The 22,717-nt window shown below is 40.1% G+C and overlaps 1 protein-coding gene across 3 annotated transcripts in view; it reads right to left on the bottom strand.

Annotated features, from left to right (window-relative positions):
- CEP126 (centrosomal protein 126) overlaps positions 1 to 22,717 on the bottom strand; it is a 49,736-nt gene that overhangs the window by 25,206 nt on the left and 1,813 nt on the right. For all 3 annotated transcript variants that reach the window (XM_073338023.1, XM_073338017.1, XM_073338033.1), the window contains exons 2-5: positions 21,676 to 21,795; positions 18,076 to 18,221; positions 15,033 to 15,144; positions 10,989 to 11,187 (exon numbers count right to left, since the gene is read on the bottom strand). In XM_073338023.1, the coding sequence (XP_073194124.1) occupies positions 10,989 to 11,187; positions 15,033 to 15,144; positions 18,076 to 18,221; positions 21,676 to 21,795 (577 nt within the window). The remainder of the gene's footprint in view (positions 1 to 10,988; positions 11,188 to 15,032; positions 15,145 to 18,075; positions 18,222 to 21,675; positions 21,796 to 22,717) is intronic.

The raw sequence follows: 22,717 nt of genomic DNA, 5'->3' as shown, positions 1-22,717 counted from the left end.
GCGATGGATGTGCCCTCTTTCCCCTGCCATGGCAGCCCCCAAGCTGGGGCTGGGAAGGAGAGAGGGTCTTCCCCACTGGGGCTGAGAAGGAGTGGGGGTCTCTCCCTTGCCGCAGGAGCCCCCAAGCTGGGGCTGGGAAGGTGGGCCATCTCTCCCCGGCAGCCGCAGCCCTGGAGCTGGGGAAAGTCGCCTCTTTCTCTGGCCCACTCAGCCCTGCATGTCCCAAATTCCCCCCACCCCCTCTTCTCATCCAATTGCCCCCTCCCATCTACCTCTTATTTCCCCCAAGGCCACCACCTCACCTTACATGTGTGTCTTCTCCAGGGTCCAGGCACCTAATTAGTGGGGTTTGAGAACCTCTGATATGGATGATAATGGCATTGTACTTCTACTAGTTTCTCTATTAGCTCAAGTGGTGGAAGGTTATGCTGTGGATCTAAAGAAGCCAACCTTGCTAATGAGCCATAGTCACAATATGGGTCCACATGAAGACATTTATTTATTTCAATTATGGAAAAATTTTAGGAAATCACATTAAATAAATGTTAATGTTGCAAAGTCAAGCACTCAAAAGTTAGGAAAAGCCAGAATTAAGGTTCCTTTGGAACCGTGATTTGGCTCTCTTGTGCGTATGCATTACTATACAGCAGAGGTTCTCAAACTGTGGTCTGCGAACCAGTAGTGGTCTGCGAGCTGCATTCACGTAGAAGAGAAAGAGGCGACTTTCCCCAGCTCCAGGGCTGCGACTGCCAGGGAGAGATGGCCCTCCTTCCCAGCCTCAGCTCTGTGGCCGCTGTGGCAGGGGAGATACCCTCCTCCTTCCCAGCCCCAGCTCGGGGACTGCTGTGGCAGGGGAGAGAAGGAGAGACCCCCCCCCCACTCCTTCTCAGCCCAAGCTTGGGGAAGGTAAAGACTACTCATATTAAAATATGAATTATGTGCTTTTATTTGTAGAACAAAAAAACATTATTACGTTTTTTTTAATATAGGACTTTTATCCAAAGTGCTTTGCAATAGTTAGCTAATGGTACAAACAACATCTGGAAAGATCATTAAGTGGTCTGCCGAGACCCTCAACAATTTTCAAGTTGTCCACGAAAAAAAAAAGTTTGAGAACCACTGCTATACAATTTAAAAACAGAATCACATATTACTTTTTCAACAGAATCCCTGCCTCATTCAGTGCACAGGAGGAACTGTGGAGGGAATGAATCAGGTGTGTATAGAGAATGAGGTTATTGTCTGTAGGACCCCAGCATCATTAGTTGCAAAAGTTGGAAGATGTGTGGTAAATAAGATAGGGAACAAAAAGTCTTACAGTTAAGGTGTTTGAATGCTGCCCTGGACAATTAGATTCCATCCTTACCTTTGCCAGAATTATTATGTCACATGAAGCAAAAATTTCTGAGATGGCTACTGTGTGTTCCTCATTTTCTGGGCACCCAACGTGAGAAACCTGGTGTCTGATTTGCAGAAATGTGGAGTACACACAACTGCAACTGAGATTCAATGGAAGCTCTACCCTGAACATTAGAAGTGCTGTAAAAACAATAAATACTCAGAAAAATCACATCCTAGACTTCTCAAATTGGGCAAAAATAGTTAACACTTTTGACAATTCTGATTTTAATCTTTGGGCCTCAGTTCCTAATGTGTAATACTGATTACACCTCACAGGAGTGTAATGAAGAAAAAATAATTAATGTATGTAAAGGACTAAGATACTATGATGAGAACACCATAGTAAAGTCCACAAGCAAATTAATAATTCTGTATTCAGTGCATGGTTTGGATGATGTGCTTTAAATAATGCATAAAGCCACAAACTGAATGATGAGGATGAAAATACATATTGAATAGATGAGTATTCCATCCATCGTGTGCACTGAATGAGGGAGGGCTTCTGTGGAAAAAAGTTTGCAATCATGTAACTGAAGACTATATCATAATGCATATGCACAAAGGAACCAAACAGATGGGCAACCTTAATTCTGATGTTTCCTAACTTTTAACTATCCTTCTGAATGCATCTCTTTATAAAATTACTCTCTCCCAACACAACCACTTCACCAAGCAAGCACAACTATTAGTGCTGGGGAAATAATAATCTGGTAAATGGGAGTGTGCAGAAAAGCAAAAGGGACGGGGTGGTGGTGCACAGTTAAAGTTGTGTTCATGGTAGTTGTAATGGTAAGGTGTGTACTTGTGGGTGGAAGAGGAGACAGTTATGTACTGTTAGGTGTCTTAACTTCTCATTTCCTTGCTTTTGTGGTTTGTGCCAGGCATGTTGTATGTGCAGCAACCCTAACTTCTTCACAGCAAAGTGCTTTTAGATATTAATTAATTGGTGAAGCAGATTCCTTTCATTTGTGGTTTGCTATGTTGTGGCCCTTACCCGCATAAGTATCTGCTAAAGTGGACCCCTGTATCTATGTAAGGTGCCCTTGAAACCACAAACCCAGATTGCCAGATCTTGAGTGAAGGTGTAGTTCCATTCTATAGATCAAGAAAACACATGTGCTTGGAAGCAATTGTAATTTCACTTACATAAGAATACTCTGAGAAATACACTGGCAGCTATATTTTAATTTAATTGGGCAGCTATATTTACTTTGATTAATAAGAGTTATAGCTAATATAAAGTTTACTTTAGTGTCATTTGGAATAGAAAAATAATCTGGATTATGTTGCTATATTGCAGGACTGAATGAGAGCCAACAAAAACTTGACGTCATTGACTTTGCTAAGAGGAAAGTTAATGTGGAGGTCACCTGATTCTGTCATATGACCAACACATTCAATTTTAGCTATTAGTTTTAACCTATAAAAATGGCCATTTATGTAAATGTAACTCTCCACCAAATTAAACTTGATTTCTATCCAAATTCCATGTACTCCTTAACAGTCCTTTTAAGAACCTGTTTTCCCTAATTAGCCCAAGAAACTATACAACTTCTTAGAAAGACAAGGTAGGTGAGAAAATATCTTTTAATAGTTATATTAATAAATTAAATTAAAATTAATGTAATATTTAGTCCAATACAAGTTATTACCTCACCCACTGTGTCTCTCTACTATCTTGGGACCAACAAGGCTACATCAATACTGCAAACATACAACTTTTTGACACTCTGACAAACAGTATAGAATGGAATGCTCTTTTTTTTTTCTTTTTTTAATCTCAGTCACGTCTAGATGTCTGAACAAGGCAGCATGATAGAACATGCACTGAAGATGCAAGTGATGATGCAGGTCAACTCCATCCACAATAATGCAAAGGTACTGCAAAAATGAATTCCATTTTCCCAATGAGTTCCATTAATTACCTTTAACATTTTAGTTTTAAAGAAGTATAGTTCAATTCTGCAAATACACAGGAGAAACTTTGCTAATGCGGTCAATGGTCACATGAGTCAACTCAAAGAGATGCAAGCAAGGTTACCCACATGCATAAGTGTCTGCAGGATTGGTCTTCTCAAGGTTGTATTTATTAACTCATCATGAAATAAAAACAAAACACGTTTTTTCATTATTTCAAATACAATGAAATTTATATATGTGTAGAACAGATCAGGTACTATTTTTTTACAGGTTTCTGCCTTCTTCAGTAAATGGGGATTTAATTACTCAGTTTTTCTTTCTATTCCCCTCATTCAATGTGTGGACCACACCTTTATGCACACCATCCAACCCTGAGTTGAATGCAAAATTACTGATTTCCTAAAGGGTGTTTTTATGATGCTCTCACAATTATATCTACTTCACAAACATTAATAAATTTATCTTCATAACACCTCTGAGTGGCATGGTATTATCTTAATTTTATAGCTCGCAACCCTGAGACACAGTGTTAAAGACCAAAAGTGTCCACTAATTTTGGGTGCCCAAATTGAGACACCTTGGGCCTGGTTTTTCAGAATACTTAGCATTTTTATAGCACTTTGTGTGTTCCAACACAGAGCCAATGGAGTTCAGTTGCAGCTGTGAGTGTTCTGAGCACCAGAAAATCTCATGTGGAGCACCAGAAAAAATGAGGAAAACACAATTAGCGGCCAATTGTAAACATTTCGGTTTAAGAAACTTACCCATTGAAGTCTGTGGCAGAGACAAAGAAAGGATCCAATTAATCAGAGTGACATAAATTTCCTGATCTATGGGGCCACTCCTACTTTTCCTGCAATCCTCTGCCTAATCCACTACACACCATCCAATTTCTGCAACGAATGAGGCAGGGTCCTGCAGACCATTCACTACGTACACATTTGATTGATTTCCAAGCCCCAGACATCCTGTGCACTGAATGAGGCAGGGATCACGTGGAAAAAATAGTTTGTATTCATGTAATTGAAGTCTTTCTCATACATAATGCATATGCACAATCCTTAATTCTGGTATTTTCTAATTTTTGAGTGCTTCAATTGCCACCTACCATTCTTTTAACATAATAGATTACATTAAAATAAAATTTCTATATTTTGGTTAGTTTTTATTTTATCTGCGTCATTAGGGAATGCACCATTACATACACAGCAGAGACCTCTTCCATTTGAAGTAGTAGGCTATCATCCTCTCTGTGGACCACACTTTGCCACTGGGTTTCACAGCTATTTGCCACCAGCAGAGTAATGTAGACACTCAGGACTCTTGGGTTCAATTCATGGTCTCTAAGTGAGTGTGCTCTATTTGTTTTTAGACCCCTTTGCCCAGGCTGTCTTTTTTCTCCTCTGCTCCTGTACACCCCCAATCTCCTTTCCAACCTCCTATAATTCCAGTTCTGTCCCCTTTCCCTTCTGCTGTCCCTTATGCTTTATTTTTCCTGCTCCCAATCTCCCTGTTCCCCTCACCTCCTGCATTACTCAATCCTCTGCAGTCCAGTCACTGTTTCTTCCTCCTCTTGCACACTGCTTGGATTGGGCCCCAGCAGCATGAGCACTGAAAGCACAGGAGAGAAGTTACTCTCAGTTACTGTGCTCAGCATTAAAGCGTCCTCTGGCTGCCAAAAAGAGCAGTTGCAGGGAAAAGCCTGCTCAGCCTCTGCACTGGGGCATGCTCATTACAGATGGAATAATTGGCGAATTCAACTGCCAAACTAAAGATTTCTGTGGAAAGGAACATTTATGAGTTTCTACCCAATTTTAACACATCTCCTCAAAGCAAGTGCGAACTGACAATTTTTAGAGGCTTATAACATGGACAAATTTTATATGGACTGCAAAAGATACATCCCTGATACCTGGGCAACCTCCTTTCCAAGTTTCAAGTCCCTGCTACAAAGCATGGCGGTGCTTGTTTATCTTAACTAAATGGCTGTAAGAATTTTTTAATGTGGGCAAAACAATGTATTTTCCCCCAATCTCATTCTTAGAAATGGCTGAACTGTTATAATAGAAACTTTCCAAAAAGTTCAGCCAGGTCTGGAACACTTCCGCACAAACAGTTAATAATCTTGGGTAATGGTGGATGGACCACTGCAAAATGCAGATTTATTTCTGGAACAATATTAATCTTTAGGGATAAAAACAGGAAACAAACACTGAATATTAGGGCTATAAGGAACTTTATTGCCCTGTAAGAAAGAAAGAAAATTTTAGGAATCTGAACTTGATCATCTTTGAGAAGAAAACAGATTTTTTTAGACAAAGGAAATGCAGTGGATCTAATTTACTTCAATTTCAGTAAGGCATTTGATACAGTTCCAAATGGGGAATTATTAGCTAAATTGGAAAAGATGGCGATCAATATGAAAATTGAAAGGTGGATAAGGAACTGGTTAAAGGGGAGACTACAATGGGTCACACTGAAAGGTGAACTGTCAGGCTGGAAGGAAGTTACTAGTGGAGTTCCTCAGGGATCGGTTTTGGGACCAATCTTATTTGATCTTTTTATTACTGACCTTGGCACAAAAAGTGTGAATATGCTAATAAAGTCTGCGGATGACACAAAGCTGTGACGTACTGCCAATACAGAGAAGGACCGGGATATCATACAGGAAGATCTGGATGACCTTGTAAACTGGAGTATTAGTAACAGGATGAAATTTAATAGTGAAAAGTCATGCATTTAGGGATTAATAACAAGAATTTTTGTTATAAACTGGGGACACATCACTTGGAAGTAACAGAGGAGGAGAAGGACCTCGGAGTATTGGTTGATCACAGGATGACTATGAGCTGCCAGTATGATATGGCCATGAAAAAAGCTAATGCGGTCTTGGCATGTATCAGGCAAGGTATTTCTAGTAGAGATAAGGAGGTGTTAGTACTTAGGAACAAAGCCACCATTCTCATGCACTTTGTAAAAATGCGGAGGCTGTGGATAGGCCAAATGGCAGGACTGCAAACTGACAGTGGGATTCGTTGACCATAAATCTAAGGAATCTCCTGTGGCTTTGAGGTATTGCCACATGGAAATATGCATCCTTTAAGCTGAGGGCAGCATACCAGTCTCCAGGATTCAGGGAGGAGATAACAGAAACCAGACTGACCATGTGAAACTTTATTTTCTTTATGTATTTGTTCAGCTTGCAGGTCTAGCATGGGTCTGAGACCTTCTTTAGCTTTTGAAATTAGGAGTAACCCCTTTCCTCTGCATAAAGGAAGAACTTCCTCTATGGCTCCCAATAGGAGGAGAGATTAAATGGAGGAGAGGCAAACAGAGGGAGTTTGTCTGGGACTTTTGGATCTGGTTTTGATCAGCAGGGATGAATTAGTTGAGAATGTGAAGGTGGTCGGGAACTTGGGAGGAAGTAATCATGATCTGATATAATTGAAGATCCTAAGGAAAGGAGGACATAAGAACAACAAAACAAGTACACTGGACTTCGGAAAGGCAGATTTCAACCAACTCAGAGAAACAGTATGCAAGGTCCCATGGAAAGGCCAATTAGGAAGAAAAGGAGTCAAAGGAAACTAGGAGTTCCTAAAAGATGTAATACTAGAGGCTCAACATTTAGCTATTCCAATGCAGAAGAAACATAGTAAGAGCCACAGGAGGCCAATGTGGCTGCACAAGGAGCTTTTTAGCTATCTCAAACCAAAAGGGAAAACAAACAGGAAATGGAAGAAAGGGCATGTCACCAAGGAAGTGTACAAGGGAATAGAGTGTAGGGACAAAATCAGGAAAGCCAAGGCAAAGAATGAGTTACAGCTGGCAAGGAAATTTAGAGAAGGGGTTCTTCAAATACGTAAGACAAAAAAGAAAGATCAGGGATGGAGTGGGTCCACTGGTCAATGCAGGTGAGCTGATAACAGAAGATGATGGCTTGGCGGTAGCAGCACACTGAGAAGGTTCTGGGAGTTGTGGTGGATCACAACCTCAACATGAGTCAGCAATTTGATACTGTTGCAAAAAAAAGCAAATGCAATTTTAGGTTGCATTAACAGGTATAGTATGGAAGTCACAGGAGGCGATAGTACTGCTCCAGCAATGTATAGAAAGGATGCTGAGAAACTGGAAAGGATCCACAGGCAAGCAACAAAGATGATCAAAGGGATGTAATGCAAACCATATGAGCAAAAGCTGAAGGAACTAGATATGTTTAGTTTGGAAAAGAGGAGATTAAGGGGAGACATGATTGTGGTCTTCAAATACTTGAACGGCTGCCACAAAAAAGAGGGAGAAAAGTTGTTCTTTCTTGCCACCCAGGGCAGAACAAGAGGCAATGGGTTCAAAGTAGGGCTGTCGATTAATCGCAGTTAACTCACCCAATTAACTCAAAAAATTAATCGCGATTAATCAGTTTTACTCGCACTGTTAAACAATAGAATACCAACTGAAATTTATTATATATTTTGGATGTTTTTCTACATTTTCATATACCGTATATACTCGTTCATTAATCTGTTCGTTTATAAACAGACCCCCCCTAAGATGGATAGGTAAAAAATTGTAAAAACTGTACGACCCTTTCATAAGCCGACCCTATATTTCAGGGGTTGGCAAACTTTGGCTCCTGGCCCGCCAGGGTAAGCAGCTGGCGGGTCAGGACGTTTTATTTACCTGGAGCGTCTGCAGGCATGGAGCCCCTCAGCTCCCTGTAGCTGCTGGGTTGCCGTTCACAGCTCCCATTGCTGGGAACGGCGAACTGCAGCCACAGGGAGCTGAGGGGCTCCATCCCTGCAGATGGTCCATGTAAACAAAACGACAATGTATTTTATATTCAATTCAATGATTTCATAGAGTTTAAAATCATCAAATTTTGGTGTAGACCCATTTATAAACCAACCCCCTCTCTTTGATGCGTCGTTTTTTTACCAGAAATATTTGGCTTATGCATGAGTATATACGGTATATTGTATTCTGTGTTGTAACTGAAATCAAAGTGTATATTATTTTTTATTACAAATATTTGCACTGTAAAAATGATAAGAAATAGTATTTTTCAATTCACCTCATACAAGTACTGTAGTGCAATCTCTTTGTAGTGAAAGTGCAATTTACAAATGTAGTTTTTTGTTTGTTACATAACTGCACTCAAAGACAAAACAATGTAAAACTTTAGAGCCTACAAGTCCACTCAGTCGTACTTCTTGTTCAGCCGATTGCTAAGTCAAACAAGTTTGTTTACATTTACAGGAGATAATGCTGCAGTCTTCTTATTTACAATGTCACCAGAAAGTGAGAACAGCCGTTTGCATGGCACTTTTGTAGCCGGTATTGCAAGGTATTTATGTGCCAGATATGCTAAACATTCATATGCCCCCGCATGCTTTGGCCACCATTCCAGGGGAGATGCTTCCATGATGATCATGCTTGTTAAAAAAAAAAAAAAAAAAGTGTTTTTATTAAATTTGTGACTGAACTTCTTGGGAGAGAATTGTATATCTCCTGCTCTGTTTTACCCGCATTCTGCCATATATTTTATGTTATAGCAGTCTCGGATGATGACCCAGCACATGTTCATTTAAAGAACACTTTCACTGCAGATTTCGCAAAACGGAAAGAAGGTACCAATGTGAGATTTCTAAAGATAGCTGCAGTACTTGACCCAAGGTTTAAGAATCTGAAGTGCCTTCCAAAATCTGAGAGGGATGAGGTGTGGAGCATGCTTTCAGAAGTCTTAAAAGAGCAGCACTCCGATGCGGAAACTACAGAACTCTAACCACCAAAAAAGAAAATCAAACTTCTGCTGGTGGCATCTGACTCAAATAATGAAAATGAACATGCGTTGGTCCGCACTGCTTTGCATTGTTATTGAGAAGAACCCATCATCAGCATGGACGAATGGAATGATGGTTGAAGCATGAAGGGACATATGAATCTTTAGCACATCTGGCATGTAAATATCTTGCGACATCGACTATAACAGTGGCATGCGAATGCCTGTTCTCAATTCCAGGTCCTGACTGAAAAAGGAGTTTGGGAGAGGTCGCAAGGTTATTTCAGAGGGGTTGTGGTATTGCCACCCTTACTTCTGTGCTGCCTTCAGAACTGGGCAGCCAGACAGCGGCAGCTGCTTACTGAAGGCCCAGCTCTGCAGGCAACAGTGCAGCAGTAAGGGTGGCAATACTATACCATGCCATCCTTACTTCTGCACTGCAGCTTGCGGCTGCTGTGCCTTCAGAGCTGGGCTCCTGGCCAGCAGCTGCCGCTCTCCAGCTGCCCAGCTCTGAAGGCAGCCGCACTGCCATCAGCAGTGTAGAAGTAAGGCTAGCAGTACCGCAACACCCCCTACAATAACCTTGCAACCCCCCCAATGCCTTTTTCAGTCAGGACCCCTACAATTGCAACACCATGAAATTTCAGATTTAAATAGCTGAAATAATGAAATTTATTATTTTTAAATTCCTATGACCGTGAAATTGACCAAAATGGACCGTGAATTTGGTAGGGCCCTACTCATCAGGAGATGAGCACGAACCCAAGGCTGGCTGAGGTGGTGCTTCCCCCAATTCCTTCAAAGAGTATATCAGTACTGAGTGAGATATCTCTTGAAATTGAGAAATTGGCACCAAGAGACTCAGAAGATCGCATGCCATGGCATATGCCTCAGGTGTTGACGGCACTGATACATTCTCTTGCACTGATGAATAAGATGGTGCTTCCTTACAGATTGGTCTCAACAGCACCACCTGAAGTGTTGTCTGCACCAGGGAGTGTCTGCTTCCAACCTTGTTTGTTGGACATTGGTACCAAAGACCTCAATCTCCTGGATGACAGTTCCCTTGATGCAGTATACTGGCTTTTTCTTCAGGACTGAAGAAGGAGATTGACACTGAGATTCCGCCATGTCAGGAGGAGTACTCCTAACCAAAGCAGAAGTGTTCTATGGTCTCCCCAAGCAGGAAGGTTCCAAGGGTGGGGGCAGGACTGCCTCCATAAGAAAGTGCTTTATAGTTTGACCTCCCTGTATTTTTAGTTCTGGACTTAAACTCCCTGTAGATTTGGCACTTTCCCCTGATGTCAGCTTCTACAAGACACTTCAGGCACCTGAAGTGCAGGTTACTGAACTGCAACAGCTTCTTGCATCCATCACAAGGTTTGAAGAACAGGGACTGAGGCATGCCCTGGCATCAGGCAACAGTACCCAGAACCAGTGAGAACTGAAGAGTACACTGAATACAATGGTAAAATAGGAAACCTACTAGGTAAAATACTACACTAAGACTATTAACAAGTACCAAATATATTCAAATGGAAAGAGTAGGAAAGAGGGAAACTCTCACAGTAGCAAAGTAGTACACTGCCACAGCCATCATGAGCAGTAAGAATGAACTGGAGGGTGAGGGGCATGGGCGGATCTCTCCTTTATATCATTGTGCAGCAGCACGAAGGAGCAGACAGTGCACGTGCTTTCCTGACTGGCACCATGAAGGGAAAATCTGATACTATTAGTATACTGGGCAGGCACACACCTAAAGTTGAGTGGACATGTGCAATCACTTGAAACCGAATCAGATTGTCAGGATGATAATTGCCTATCTGACTTTTCATTTTTAGTAAGACACTTAAGAAACATTATTTAGTGAATAACTTCCAAATAATCCTACCGCCAAGCTGCTGAGATGCTGTTCTTCAAGGAGTCGCTGCATTTCTTCCAGATTTTGCTGGAACAGAAGTTGGTCACTATCCAAGTTTGTTCCACTGTTTTCTTGGATCATTTTATCATAGCCACCATTTGTGGAGATCTGCTTCCGATGTAAGAAGCCATTTTTAGATGCTGATGAATCAGAGGGAGAATCTGTAGTTCTTGGTGTGAAAAAATAAAAATTAAGCCTAAAATAACTAAACTATGTATTTCTTGATCTAACTATATACTTTACAATACATATCTTTTAAAATAAGAAATATACTGAAGTGCATGGCAAGAATATAATATCTCCCAAATAAAGGCAACATAATATATACATAATTCCTCGTGGGGCTGATAGCACCACCGATTATTAAGGCTGCGCAGTTGCTTATAGCTTTGCCAAACTTTAACCATTTGGGCTGGAATTTTTCATGCTTAATGACTGCCTCAGGATGAATTTTTTTGGAAAGCTTCTGCCAAAATGGTTCAGCCATTTCCAAGAATGAGTCTAGGGTTTCTTTTTGCCCACGTTAAAAAATACTGGTGATATTTTCTTTGAGAAGCTCTAGTGTCCCCATGCCTTGGAAGAGGGATTTGAATTTGACATAGGGTGGAGGAGAGCTTTGTGTCAGGGATGTGGCTTTGCCATCCCACGAAAATTCACCCAAATTTGGCCAAGTTATCATAAGCCTTTGAAAAACTGGAGTTCACAAATGCTTAGCAGAGACTTGCGAGAGCTTTGCAACTAAACTCCCCAAAGATAATGTGTACATTGTACATGCGCCAGCCCATGGTTAAGCAAGATTTTCCCTGCAATTGCAGCTCTGGGCTGCAGCAGGCTGGGTCCCAGCACTGAAAAAGACAACAGGAAGCCTGTTTCTCCTGTGCTCCCAATGACCGCTGGGCCCCAAACAGCTGGGAGGAGGAAGCTGCCTCATTTGAATGCAGAGAAGACAAAAACCAGACTAGGGATGGGAGTGGGGGAGTACATTAGGATAAAGAGCCAGGGAGGGACAGCTGGGATTGGAAGTAGTGGGGGAAGAGGAAAAATGGGACTGGGAGTTGGGATGGAGAAAGACTGAGACTGGTTTGGCAAGGAGACTGGGAGAAGACACTATGACTGGAAGCCACGGAAGGAAACAGGTGGGAGATACCTGGGAGCCAGTGAATCGGGTGGAGTGGAAGACTGACGTCAAATGAGGAATTGACTGGCAGGGGTGGGGAGGAATGGGACTGAGAATCGGTGGTGCAGGGGGAAGGAGCAGGTAGTAGAGACAGCTTGGAGGAGGAGTCATGGTGCATGAGAACTGGGATTGGCTGGGCAAAGACTGAGACACAAACACAATGGTGGTCAGGGACACACTGAGACTAGGTGAGGGAGGAAAACTGGAGCCAGGGAGGAAAACTGGAAGTCACTGAGGACAGGAAATGTGGGCAGGGGTGACTGAAAGGGAGAGAGAGAGATTGGATGAGGAGCCGGGAGGGTACTTGGTCTGGTTGGGCAGGACATTGAGAACAAGAAGCTGTGGGGGAGGGACAGGGAATGACTGGGCAATGAGACTGGGATGAGAAGCCTATGGAGTTGAGAAACGACAGAACTGGGACAGGGGCAGGTAAAAGCGGGAGGGGAAGAGGAGATCAAGCTTGGGGGGATTAGGCAGAAGAGTCTATGCTGCCCACTAAAACACACACTCCTCTGCAGCCTGGAATAGAACCAAAGGTTCCTGACCCTCAACTTTCCTCTGCTGTCAGAAAATCATAGACAAATCATAGAAGGTTATGGCTGGAAGACACCTCAGGAGGTCATCTAGTCCAACCCCTACTCAAAGCAGGACCAATCCCAACGAAATCATCCCAGCCAGGGCTTTGTCAAGCTGGGCCATAAAAACCTCTAAAAATGGAGATTCCACCACCTCCCTAGGTAACCCATTCCAGTGCTTCACCACCCTCCTAGTGAAACCCATGAAGTGTTCCATTCCCCACTAGTGCTGGTCCACAGAGAGGATGACAGCCTACTACTGTTATCAGTTAGCCACTTAATTCAAGTAGGAAAAGTCTATGCAGTGGATATAAAGATTCCAGCCTTTCTGATGATCCATGTAGGTGTCAATATGGCATCACACTATAGAGATTCTATTTTTTCAGATTGCTTTTTTAAAAAAGAACCTAGAAAATCACACAGAATAACTATATTCAAAGAACATTAAGATTGCAAAATCAAGCACTCATAAATTAGGAAATGCCAGATTAAAGTTGACTGTGCAACCTTAATTCAGCCCCCTTGTGTTGTACATATTGGGATACAGTCTTTAATTAAAAAGAAAAGGAGTACTTGTGGCACCTTAGAAACTAACATTTATTTGAGCATAAGCTTTCATGAGCTACAGCTCACTTCATTGGATGCTTGTCTTTAATTACATGATCACATGCTATTTTTATAGAAGTTGGAAAGTATATAGTGGATGAGGCAGAAGATTTCAGAAAGAGAAAGGATGGTCTCACAATTAAAGCAGTTGAATGCTTTCCTGGAGAACTGACTCTGCCACAGAGTTCCTGTGTGATGCTGGGCAAATCACTTAAATAAAACATTTCACGTGGGGTCAATAATTCTGTGTTTCTCATTTTCTGGGTGCCCATCTTGATACACTGGGAATCTGATTTGCAGAAATGCTGTGCACTCTCAGCTGCAACTGAAGTCAATGGGAGCTGTTCTTTGACCACAGTAAGTACTGTACAATGCTAAGTACTCTGAAAAATCAGGTCCTAAGTGCCTCAAATACAAAACTAATAGATAGTCTCGACCTTAATCTTTGTACCTCAGTTCTCCATACATGAAATGGGAATAACACCTACTCATATCATATCTTCTTGTGCTTCAGCAATCCTGGGTAGAGCTGGGTGAATTTTTTTCAACTAATAGTTTATTCACTGAAAAATGCAATTTTGGATGACCCAGTATTATTCACTAATATGTGCTGAGTTCGCTGAATAGCTTTGACCAAACTGAAATTGCAATGTTTCAGAATGGTCAAAATAAAATATTTTGTTTCAACCCAACTTGAAATTGTTATAACGAATGACCACAAAATGTTACTGGGAATGACAATGAATAGGCATTGGGACAGAAAAAAATAGAGAGAAAGACTCTATACCCTGATGGTTAGGGCACTCGTTTAGTATCTGGGAAACCCAAGGTCAAGTCTGTGCTCCAATGACTTTTTAATTATTTATATCAAGTGGAAGAGTTTCAACAGGAAAAATTACAAAAGACCAATGCCACATATATCCCATAGCCCAGGGGCTAAGACATTGTCTTGCAACATGGGAGATCAAAGTTCAAATTCCTTCTTCACACCAGGTAGGGGGAAACCAGGGGAATTAAACCTGGGTCTCCCACATCTCTGGTGAGTTTCCTAACCACTGGGCTAATGCTCATAATGAGGGTTCCACCTCCTTCTCCTCCTCATTCCTGCTGTTTGTAAAGCTATTCCTCCTTTGCTTTTGTTAAAATGCCCAAAATTGAAACAAAAAATTTCAAGTTAGGCTGGAACAAAATGTTTCATTTTGATGAGACTTGAAATTTTTTCAACATTTCAATTCAACCCAAAATGAAACCTTTTTAAAAAAAATTTTTGGAACTGCCCAGAAACAAAGAAAATTCCTTATTCATCCCGTTCTAATCCTTGGATGGGAGAATGGCCTTTGGCAGCCACTGCAACTGGTTCAGGCTAGAACAGTCCCGAGGCTGCTCTAACTGATGCTGGGCATTGAACTAGCCCCCAGGATTAGGGGAGTGTAAACGTTTGCCTCCTTTCCTCTGCTTTTGTGCCATGTAGACATCAAACAATTTAAGGATATGACACAACATTTTCATTTTAATAGTACTCATAGCAGCATTTTTTGCTACTTGATAGTTTGCCAAAATTTCCAAAAGAGTAGTGTTAATTATTTGCTGTATAATACAATGCATTAACTAAATAATTTAGTTTTTAAACACAATAGAATAAATAGAAATGTTTACCTGCAGGTACTTTTGTGCCTATTAGATGATGATAAATATAACCTTGATGTTAAAACTGATCCTTGAATTTGTTCAAGTGCCTCTTCTAATCGAGGAGCTGGTTTTCTCTGGACTATATGAGTTAAAGGGAAAGACACATCATCAGGAAACATTCTATAAAACTTTATCATAAAACATTTTGGCCAAAATTTTCAAATTTGGATACCTAAAGTCAGACTAACAATAAACAGAAATGGTTTGATCATCACGGGGAGCTGGGGTTGCTCAGTACTGCTGAAGACAAAATCCAGGCCAGTTCTATTTAGATGCCTAAATATGGATTATTCAGGAGCCTGATCTGAATTTGACAATTTTGGCATTTGTCTTTAGTCTACATTGCTGAAAGAAATATGCAATATACCACTCTTTTTGTTGTTGTTGTTTTAGCCAAATCATATTGTACAACCTGATAAATGACTGAATAATTCTGTCCAGTATTTTCCCAGGATGAATTATGGTCTACTTTCCACATCACAGGTAGTAGTAAAGGAGGGGAAAGATGGTCCACAGAACTGTTACATCTCCTTTTGTGCAGGTGGGCAGAACTGGGGACTTTCTCCACCTCCTTAACACATTAGGTGGTGTAGCTATTGACCACTGGCGCCATTTATTCCTGCCTTGAAGCAGCAGGGAAAACACAAGAGCGTTTGCAAAAACAACTATGAGTCCTTGTGGCACCGTAGAGACTAACAAATTTATTTGGGCATAAGCTTTTGTGGGCTAAAACCCACTTCATCAGATGCATGGAGTGAAAAATACAGAAAGCAGTATAAATATTACAGCACGTGAAAAGATGGGAGTTGCCTTACCAAATGGGGGGGGGGGGTCAGTGCTAATGAGGCTAATTCAATTAAGGTGGAAGTGGCCTATTCTCAACAGTTGACAAAAAGGGGTGAATATCAAAGAAGAAAAAATACTTTTGTAATGTTAATAAGGCCAATGCAATCAAGGTGGACGTTGCCATTTCCAACAGTTGACAAGAAGGTGTGAGTATCCGCAGAGGGGAAAATTACTTTTTGTAGTGACCCATTCACGCCCAGTCTTTATTCAGGCCTTTTTGATGGTGTCCAGTTTGCAGCCTGACTCTCACTCTGGGCTCATGGCAAAGCCATGATTAAGTCCTAAAGTAGTACCATCCTTTTTTTTTTTTTTTTTTACTTTGATATTTGATCTTAAAGTCAGAGACATTAACTCACAGTTGATGCTGCTGCATTTGTGACAACAAATCTGACAAAACCCTGTTATTATTTAAGTGACATACCACTTTTGAGGCTATGGCTATACTACACAATTTTTTTGTTCAATACAGACCCAGTCTTAGGCTGGGTTAGGGTGCCCCCAATCCACTACTGCTTTGAGCTGGCTGGCTTGATAATACCATAGAATATTTGGAACAGCTAGTCCACCCTATTTAAGGAATCTGTACAAAGTATCTACTCTCACTCTTGGTTTTTTCTTATTCCATATAAATTCTAACAGCATCCTCAGTATTCCTGCTACAGTTTTATCTAGGATAAACACAGAAAGATTTTAAAATAAGAAAGATATCCTTGTCTGAATATTCATTTTGACTGTGGCTATTCTTCCCAATCAAGAAACTGCATACTTTTTTCATTTGCTGAAGTAGTGGTTTGACATTTAACTCACAGAGTTCTTCTAGGTTGTTTGAGATTTGAATTGCCAGATATCTTATAGAATTTGTACCCAAATGTTTTCTGGAGGAGTGACTTTTCAGAGTCTGGCAAACTGAAAGCTAACATTTGAGATCTGGCGTAGTTTACTTTAAATCCAAAGTCCTGGATTTCTTTATACACTCATTTTAGAGAAATACTCGGTTTAGATAAAAACAATATAATACTATGTACATGTAATGCTATTTTCTAATGTGTTTCTGAATGTTTTAATCCCATGATAGATCCATTGTTCCTTATTCTCTGTGCAAAAGGCTCGATAACCAGCGCACAAAAAGTAAAGGAGACAATGAACATCCCTGCCTAGTTCCTCTGTGTAATTCAAAAAGGGGAGATTTAACTCCATTAACTTCCACAGCTGTTTTGGGCCAGTGTAAAGACAACTTATCCCTTTAAGGAACTGGGGGCCAAAGTTATGGCTAAGTTCCCTCTAAACTGTGCAGCTGTGCAGAAGGATATCAAGGGCTGCGCAGGTGCGCAGCGAGGAGAGGCGCCTCTCCCCCGCCACACATCACCTCCATATTGGTGCACATAACAAAATTCATTCCGCACATGGATGTAAAAAATTAGAGGGAACATTGCTTATGGGACAGGACTTGAAAAAGAAAGTTCCACTCTACTTTATCAAAGGCTTTCTCTGCATCTAGTAATAACAAGAGAAATGGATCTTTTTTGGTCTTGTACTATGGATGATTCCAAGTACTCTCCAAATATTGTCTGACATTTGCCTATCCTTAATCCAGTTTGAGCTGGATTTATAAACTGAGTTGATTACAGTTTATGCTTTGTTATACTTTGTTTTATATGTAACTGTATCTGTTTCTATCATTATCCCTTTTCACTATCTCCTAAATCTTAGCCTTTAGACAAGAAACATGTTTGTTTTCACTATAAATATATCTCAGTGCTGTGAGGTTACATTGGGGCTGATCCTCAGCTAAATCAAACAGGCTGGTGTGTGCACTGTTCCTTTAGAAGATAATTTATCTAGTAATTTCTGTGAGTATCCAGTGGTTAAGGGAACATTGGACACTGCAAGGGAACACTTTCAGGTGGCTTAGGGATTGGGGTACATCTATTGTTAACCTGCAATGCAAAGTGAGGGCTAGCACTGCCCTGAGGAGATTGTTTGGGTAGCTGACAGATTGATGGTGTCAGGGACTGACTCTAAGTTTAGTATAAGAGAATCTTCCTATCACTGGAGGTAGAAGGGTAACAAGTTGACTCACAGTCCTGGGCACTTTGAGGAAGCATTCTACTGACAAATACATACAATATGAGGATTCACTACACTGAGCGATGAATTTCCAAACCTGTTCTCCTGCGCTGGGAAAAAGGGAGATGAGCACGCTGGAACTTTTCAGTTGCTTCTTGAAGTTTCAGTTTCCTTTGTTTCAGGATCTGTTCTCTAAATCTTAGTTCTTTTTCTTCTTCTGCCTTCTGTTTTTCCTCAAGTGCTCTATTTAAAAAGCAAAAACAACAGGATATCTTGTTTTTCTGATGAACATAACCCATCACACAGGAATTATAATTACACTCAGAGAAATGCCTTCATAAAACTATTTGCATAATATTATAATATCCTGTTTAGTTTAAAAGTTTACTTTTGACAGATTGCAGTGCCACACAAACTTCAGAGTAACTGGAATATGAGGGTTCAGTTGAGAACATTTTTAAAATTGGACAATGTCCTACAAGTGCCAAGAAGAGGGGTCATATCACAATCTTTTTATTTGCTAACTTTGGTAAGAAGATCTGACCCTCCCTTATGAAAGGAATATAAGAATTGCCAAGCAGATTAGACCAGTATCTGGTCTCTGACAGTGGCCAGTACTAGATGCTTCACAAGGAAGAGTTCTGTAACAAGGCATATCCTCCCTATAATACCCTTTGCTGGCCAAGTGTGGCATTGCGGGTGCTCCCTGCCTCAGTTTCCCATGTCATCAATAAGTTTAATGAAGCTTTACATTGGGAACAATGCCCTTTCTGAGGGGTCTAGTTTATGAACCACAGACACAGAGAAAATACAAACCTGGGGCCCTAGACACTATTTGACCCTTCCTCTCTCCACTGTGTAAGAGTGATTAAGACTCAAATGGGAGTCTTGTTACACACCACAGATCTGAAGTCACTGATAATCTAGGTCTAAGCATTAGACCTGCTTTGGGACAGTGTCTCTGATGCAAGAGACTGTCCACTGTGCACTTTTTTGGTGGCTGGACTTAAGAACCTGAGGGAAAAGGGTGTCTTTTGCTCATCGTTTATGTTTATGAACCTTGTTTATGGCGTTTTCCCAAATTAATGCTCGGTTACTTCCCTCCTTTTGTTAAAAGGGGTTTCTTTTCTACACTCAGACTCTGTGCTTGTGAGAGTGGAAGTATTGCCTCTTACAGGCGCCCAGGGGGTGATATGTAATTGTCCCAGTCTACTGGGTGGGGTTTGAGCCTGTTTTGTGTTGTATTGTTGAAAAGAAACCCCTAGATATTGAACCCAGCCCTTGTTGCTCCCAACTCCAACAGGCAGAAAGGTTACACAAATATTCCTGCAACAGTGACCACAGACTACATTTTTGAACTCTGTGGCTAAGGGATGACAATGACTAGAAGCTCATCTTCCAGTTAAAATCCCCAGCATGTTTAGTCTAAATTCCCATTGACATTGATGAGGACTTCTGCTTAAAAACGATGTCATGAAATGGCCCCGAATAACTAACAGTAGGTGTGTCTATGCCGAAAAATAATTTGTAATCCAAATATGTCAAATTAATGCTGGTTCCAGTACTAGATGGATATGATAACTGCCTTCTACTTGCTTGAGACAGTAAATAATTGAGTGATTCAAGCTGAAATGTGCCCAGATCTGAATATAACCTACTGGAAAAGGAAGACATGTACAAGAAAACTATAGTAAATTTAGATTTGAATTTAGGCCACCTAAAAACCAGTTACAACATAAAAGTCCTATCATAAAAGGTCTTTCCTACACTCCTTCCTCAAGCTAAATTCTGTTGACCTTATTGGCAATTATGACTACATAAGGAGTATGCAATCAGTCCATTTGTCTCATTGAAGGGTAGCAAAATTCTCCTGTGGTTAAAGGAAGGTATTGGAAATCAGGACTTCTGGTCCCAATTCTGTCAATGGCTTGCTATGTGACTGTGAGCAAGCAACTTAGCCAAATGTTGATGTTGCTTTTGTTTTGAATGTTGAAATTGAGACACTTAAGATCTGATATTCAGAGATCCTGAACATCCCAAAATACAATGGAAGTCAATGAGAGCTGCAGGAACTCAGCATCTCTGAAAATTAGGCCCTTGGTGTATCAAACTGAGATCTCAAATGTTACTAAAAATTGTGGACACTTGGTGGCATGGGGGGCCTAGAGGGAGAACATTTCTGTGGCTCAATTAACTTTTCTATAAAACTGGACTATTTACATACCTGACAGAGATGGTTTGAGGCTTAATTAATGCTGTCAGATTCTCAAATGGAAGTGCAAGGTATTATTATATTTGCTGTTTGTTTTACTATTTATAAAACAAGGGCATTAGGAGGTATGTTGTATTATACCACTGACTTTTTTACTAAGCAATAAAGGTTATTTTCATACACACACCTGAAGTCATTTGTACTTTATACCTCCAAAATAAACAAGAAACATTGTATGAAGATGGTGTCAATAGAAGCAAGGAATCCCAATGGATTTCATAACCTCCCCAAATTTTACAGGCCTAACCCAATGACCCACTCATGAGGAGGTAAACCACATCCCTCTCAATGGAACAGCCAGGAAGAAAGAATAAGTTAAAACTCAAGGAGCTTCCTAGTCCCTACATTATTTTCCCCACAAAGGGGAACAGTAGCTCTTGATTTTCAAGTTTTCTATATTTTGTATATTTCACAATGTATTCATGCTGAGAACTTTACAACTTTCAGACTGCTGAGCAGAACAAAACAGGTAGTTTCCCTTTCATCTTCCACTTGTTAGGAGAAGATCTCTCACAACACACTTACAGTTCAACCACTGATAAATTATATCTCAGATGCCATACAAATAAACAATTATTTATTCTATATACATCATACCTACATTATTTAACTAATAATTTTACCTCAATCATAATCTAGAAACACATCATATTTCTTAAGGCTACTATTATAATGGAACTCTTATGGAAGTGCATATAACATCTACATGAATACCCATTTAATGACAGTAGTCCACTATAAATACAGACTTCTAGAGTCTGTTGTTACATTAAGAGTATAATATTTCAGGATTAATAAACTAATGTACAGTGTACATCTCAAATGCATAGCAGTAACAACAGTAATGTAACAAAACTAAGCAAAATACCTTATCTTGCCATTGTGATTTAGTTTATTATTCTTTTCAAAGCTCATCAGTCAAAACATTGTGTTTGATGATTTTTAGCCAACTGTCATGTTTTTGCATACAACATGTATTAGGAGAGGTAGACAATTCAGAGTTGCCATTTAAAATACCCACAAGATGACTGTTACAAATAAAATAAAAAGGGTTCAATCCTGTATTTGTTGCAAATTCAAAGCTCCCACAAAGCCAATCAGAGTTTTGAGAACACAAGGAATACAGATGGGGCCCAGCAGATGAAGAAATATTGCTAAAGGAAGGTAATTCTGATCAACAAAGCTAATTAAAGAAAAAGTTTCCATAATAATGAGAAACTCTGAAGAAGACTCACACTTTTCATATTTTGGGTGTCTTATAACAACAAACTAATCCTCGATTCCTCTGGAATGGAGCTGTGCTACTATTTAGATCCATAGATTTTTTTTAAACAAATCAATAAAACAAATCTCTAACAACTTAACTAAGTCCTCACAGAACAAAATACAAACAACCCCCCACAACCAAATCCCATAATTACTTACTTTCTTCTTCTGTTTGTCTCTATACAATGTTTTCGTGCCCGACTCCTACATATTTTTTGATCCTCTAATAATGCTTCACGCTCTTCTTCTAAATCTCTTTCAAGAAGAAATTTCAAAGTTCTGACCATGGCATTATGTTAAGGAGAACAGAAAATGTATCTGAAATCCTTGAAATTCCTATGCAGTATTCTTATTAAGTTTTAGAATGATTATAAAAGAGTTTGTAGTGTTCGGCACATATTTACAATTGGACTTTTCATGGGCATAGTAGTCTGTTGCATCCTTTCGCGTGATTGGAGCTTTATGTAGTTTTTTGAGAAAGTGTAAACTTTATCCATGAGCAACTAAAAGATGACAGGTTTCAGAGTAACAGCCGTGTTAGTCTGTATTCGCAAAAAGAAAAGGAGTACTTGTGGCACTTTAGAGACTAACCAATTTATTTGAGCATAAGCTCACGAAAGCTTATTGGTTAGTCTCTAAATTGGTTAGTCTCTAAGGTGCCACAAGTACTCCTTTTCTTTTTAACTAAAAGATGATGATTCTTCAAACTAATTACACAATGGCTCCTTATCACAAATATATAATTTTAAATAAAGGTACTGCCTTAATGTATATACACTAAGAATGTAACTCCATCACTTAGTTTCTATGACCATATCAAACCACTCACGCTTTGCACTCTGGCTTTATGATGTTACCACATGGAATTACAACTTTATTATGCACAGTTGAGGATACATCAGTCCTTATTATCTGAACTAGCTACCAGACAGCAAGGTTATCAAAGGGAAAGTATTTCTTAAAATAACATTAAAAAAATCCCTAAATGGTCATTGTTTAATCTGTAATTTAATGAGTAATCCCAACTGAAAATTATATGATATTCTTGCTTAAAATACTTATCTATACAGTAAATGTCACTCTGGATCCAATATTTGCCTTAGTATTGTGTCCATTACTTTCCTGGGGCACCAATACACACACATGAATGTTTAATACAATCTGTTTAAGGAATCTGTAAAGTGCCTGTTGTTATAATACC

This window comes from Lepidochelys kempii, chromosome 1, assembly GCF_965140285.1.
Source record: "Lepidochelys kempii isolate rLepKem1 chromosome 1, rLepKem1.hap1, whole genome shotgun sequence".
Lineage (NCBI taxonomy): Eukaryota > Metazoa > Chordata > Testudines > Cheloniidae > Lepidochelys > Lepidochelys kempii.
The sequence above is the reverse complement of the archived record's forward strand: the minus strand, read 5'-3'. Positions and strand labels throughout refer to the sequence as shown.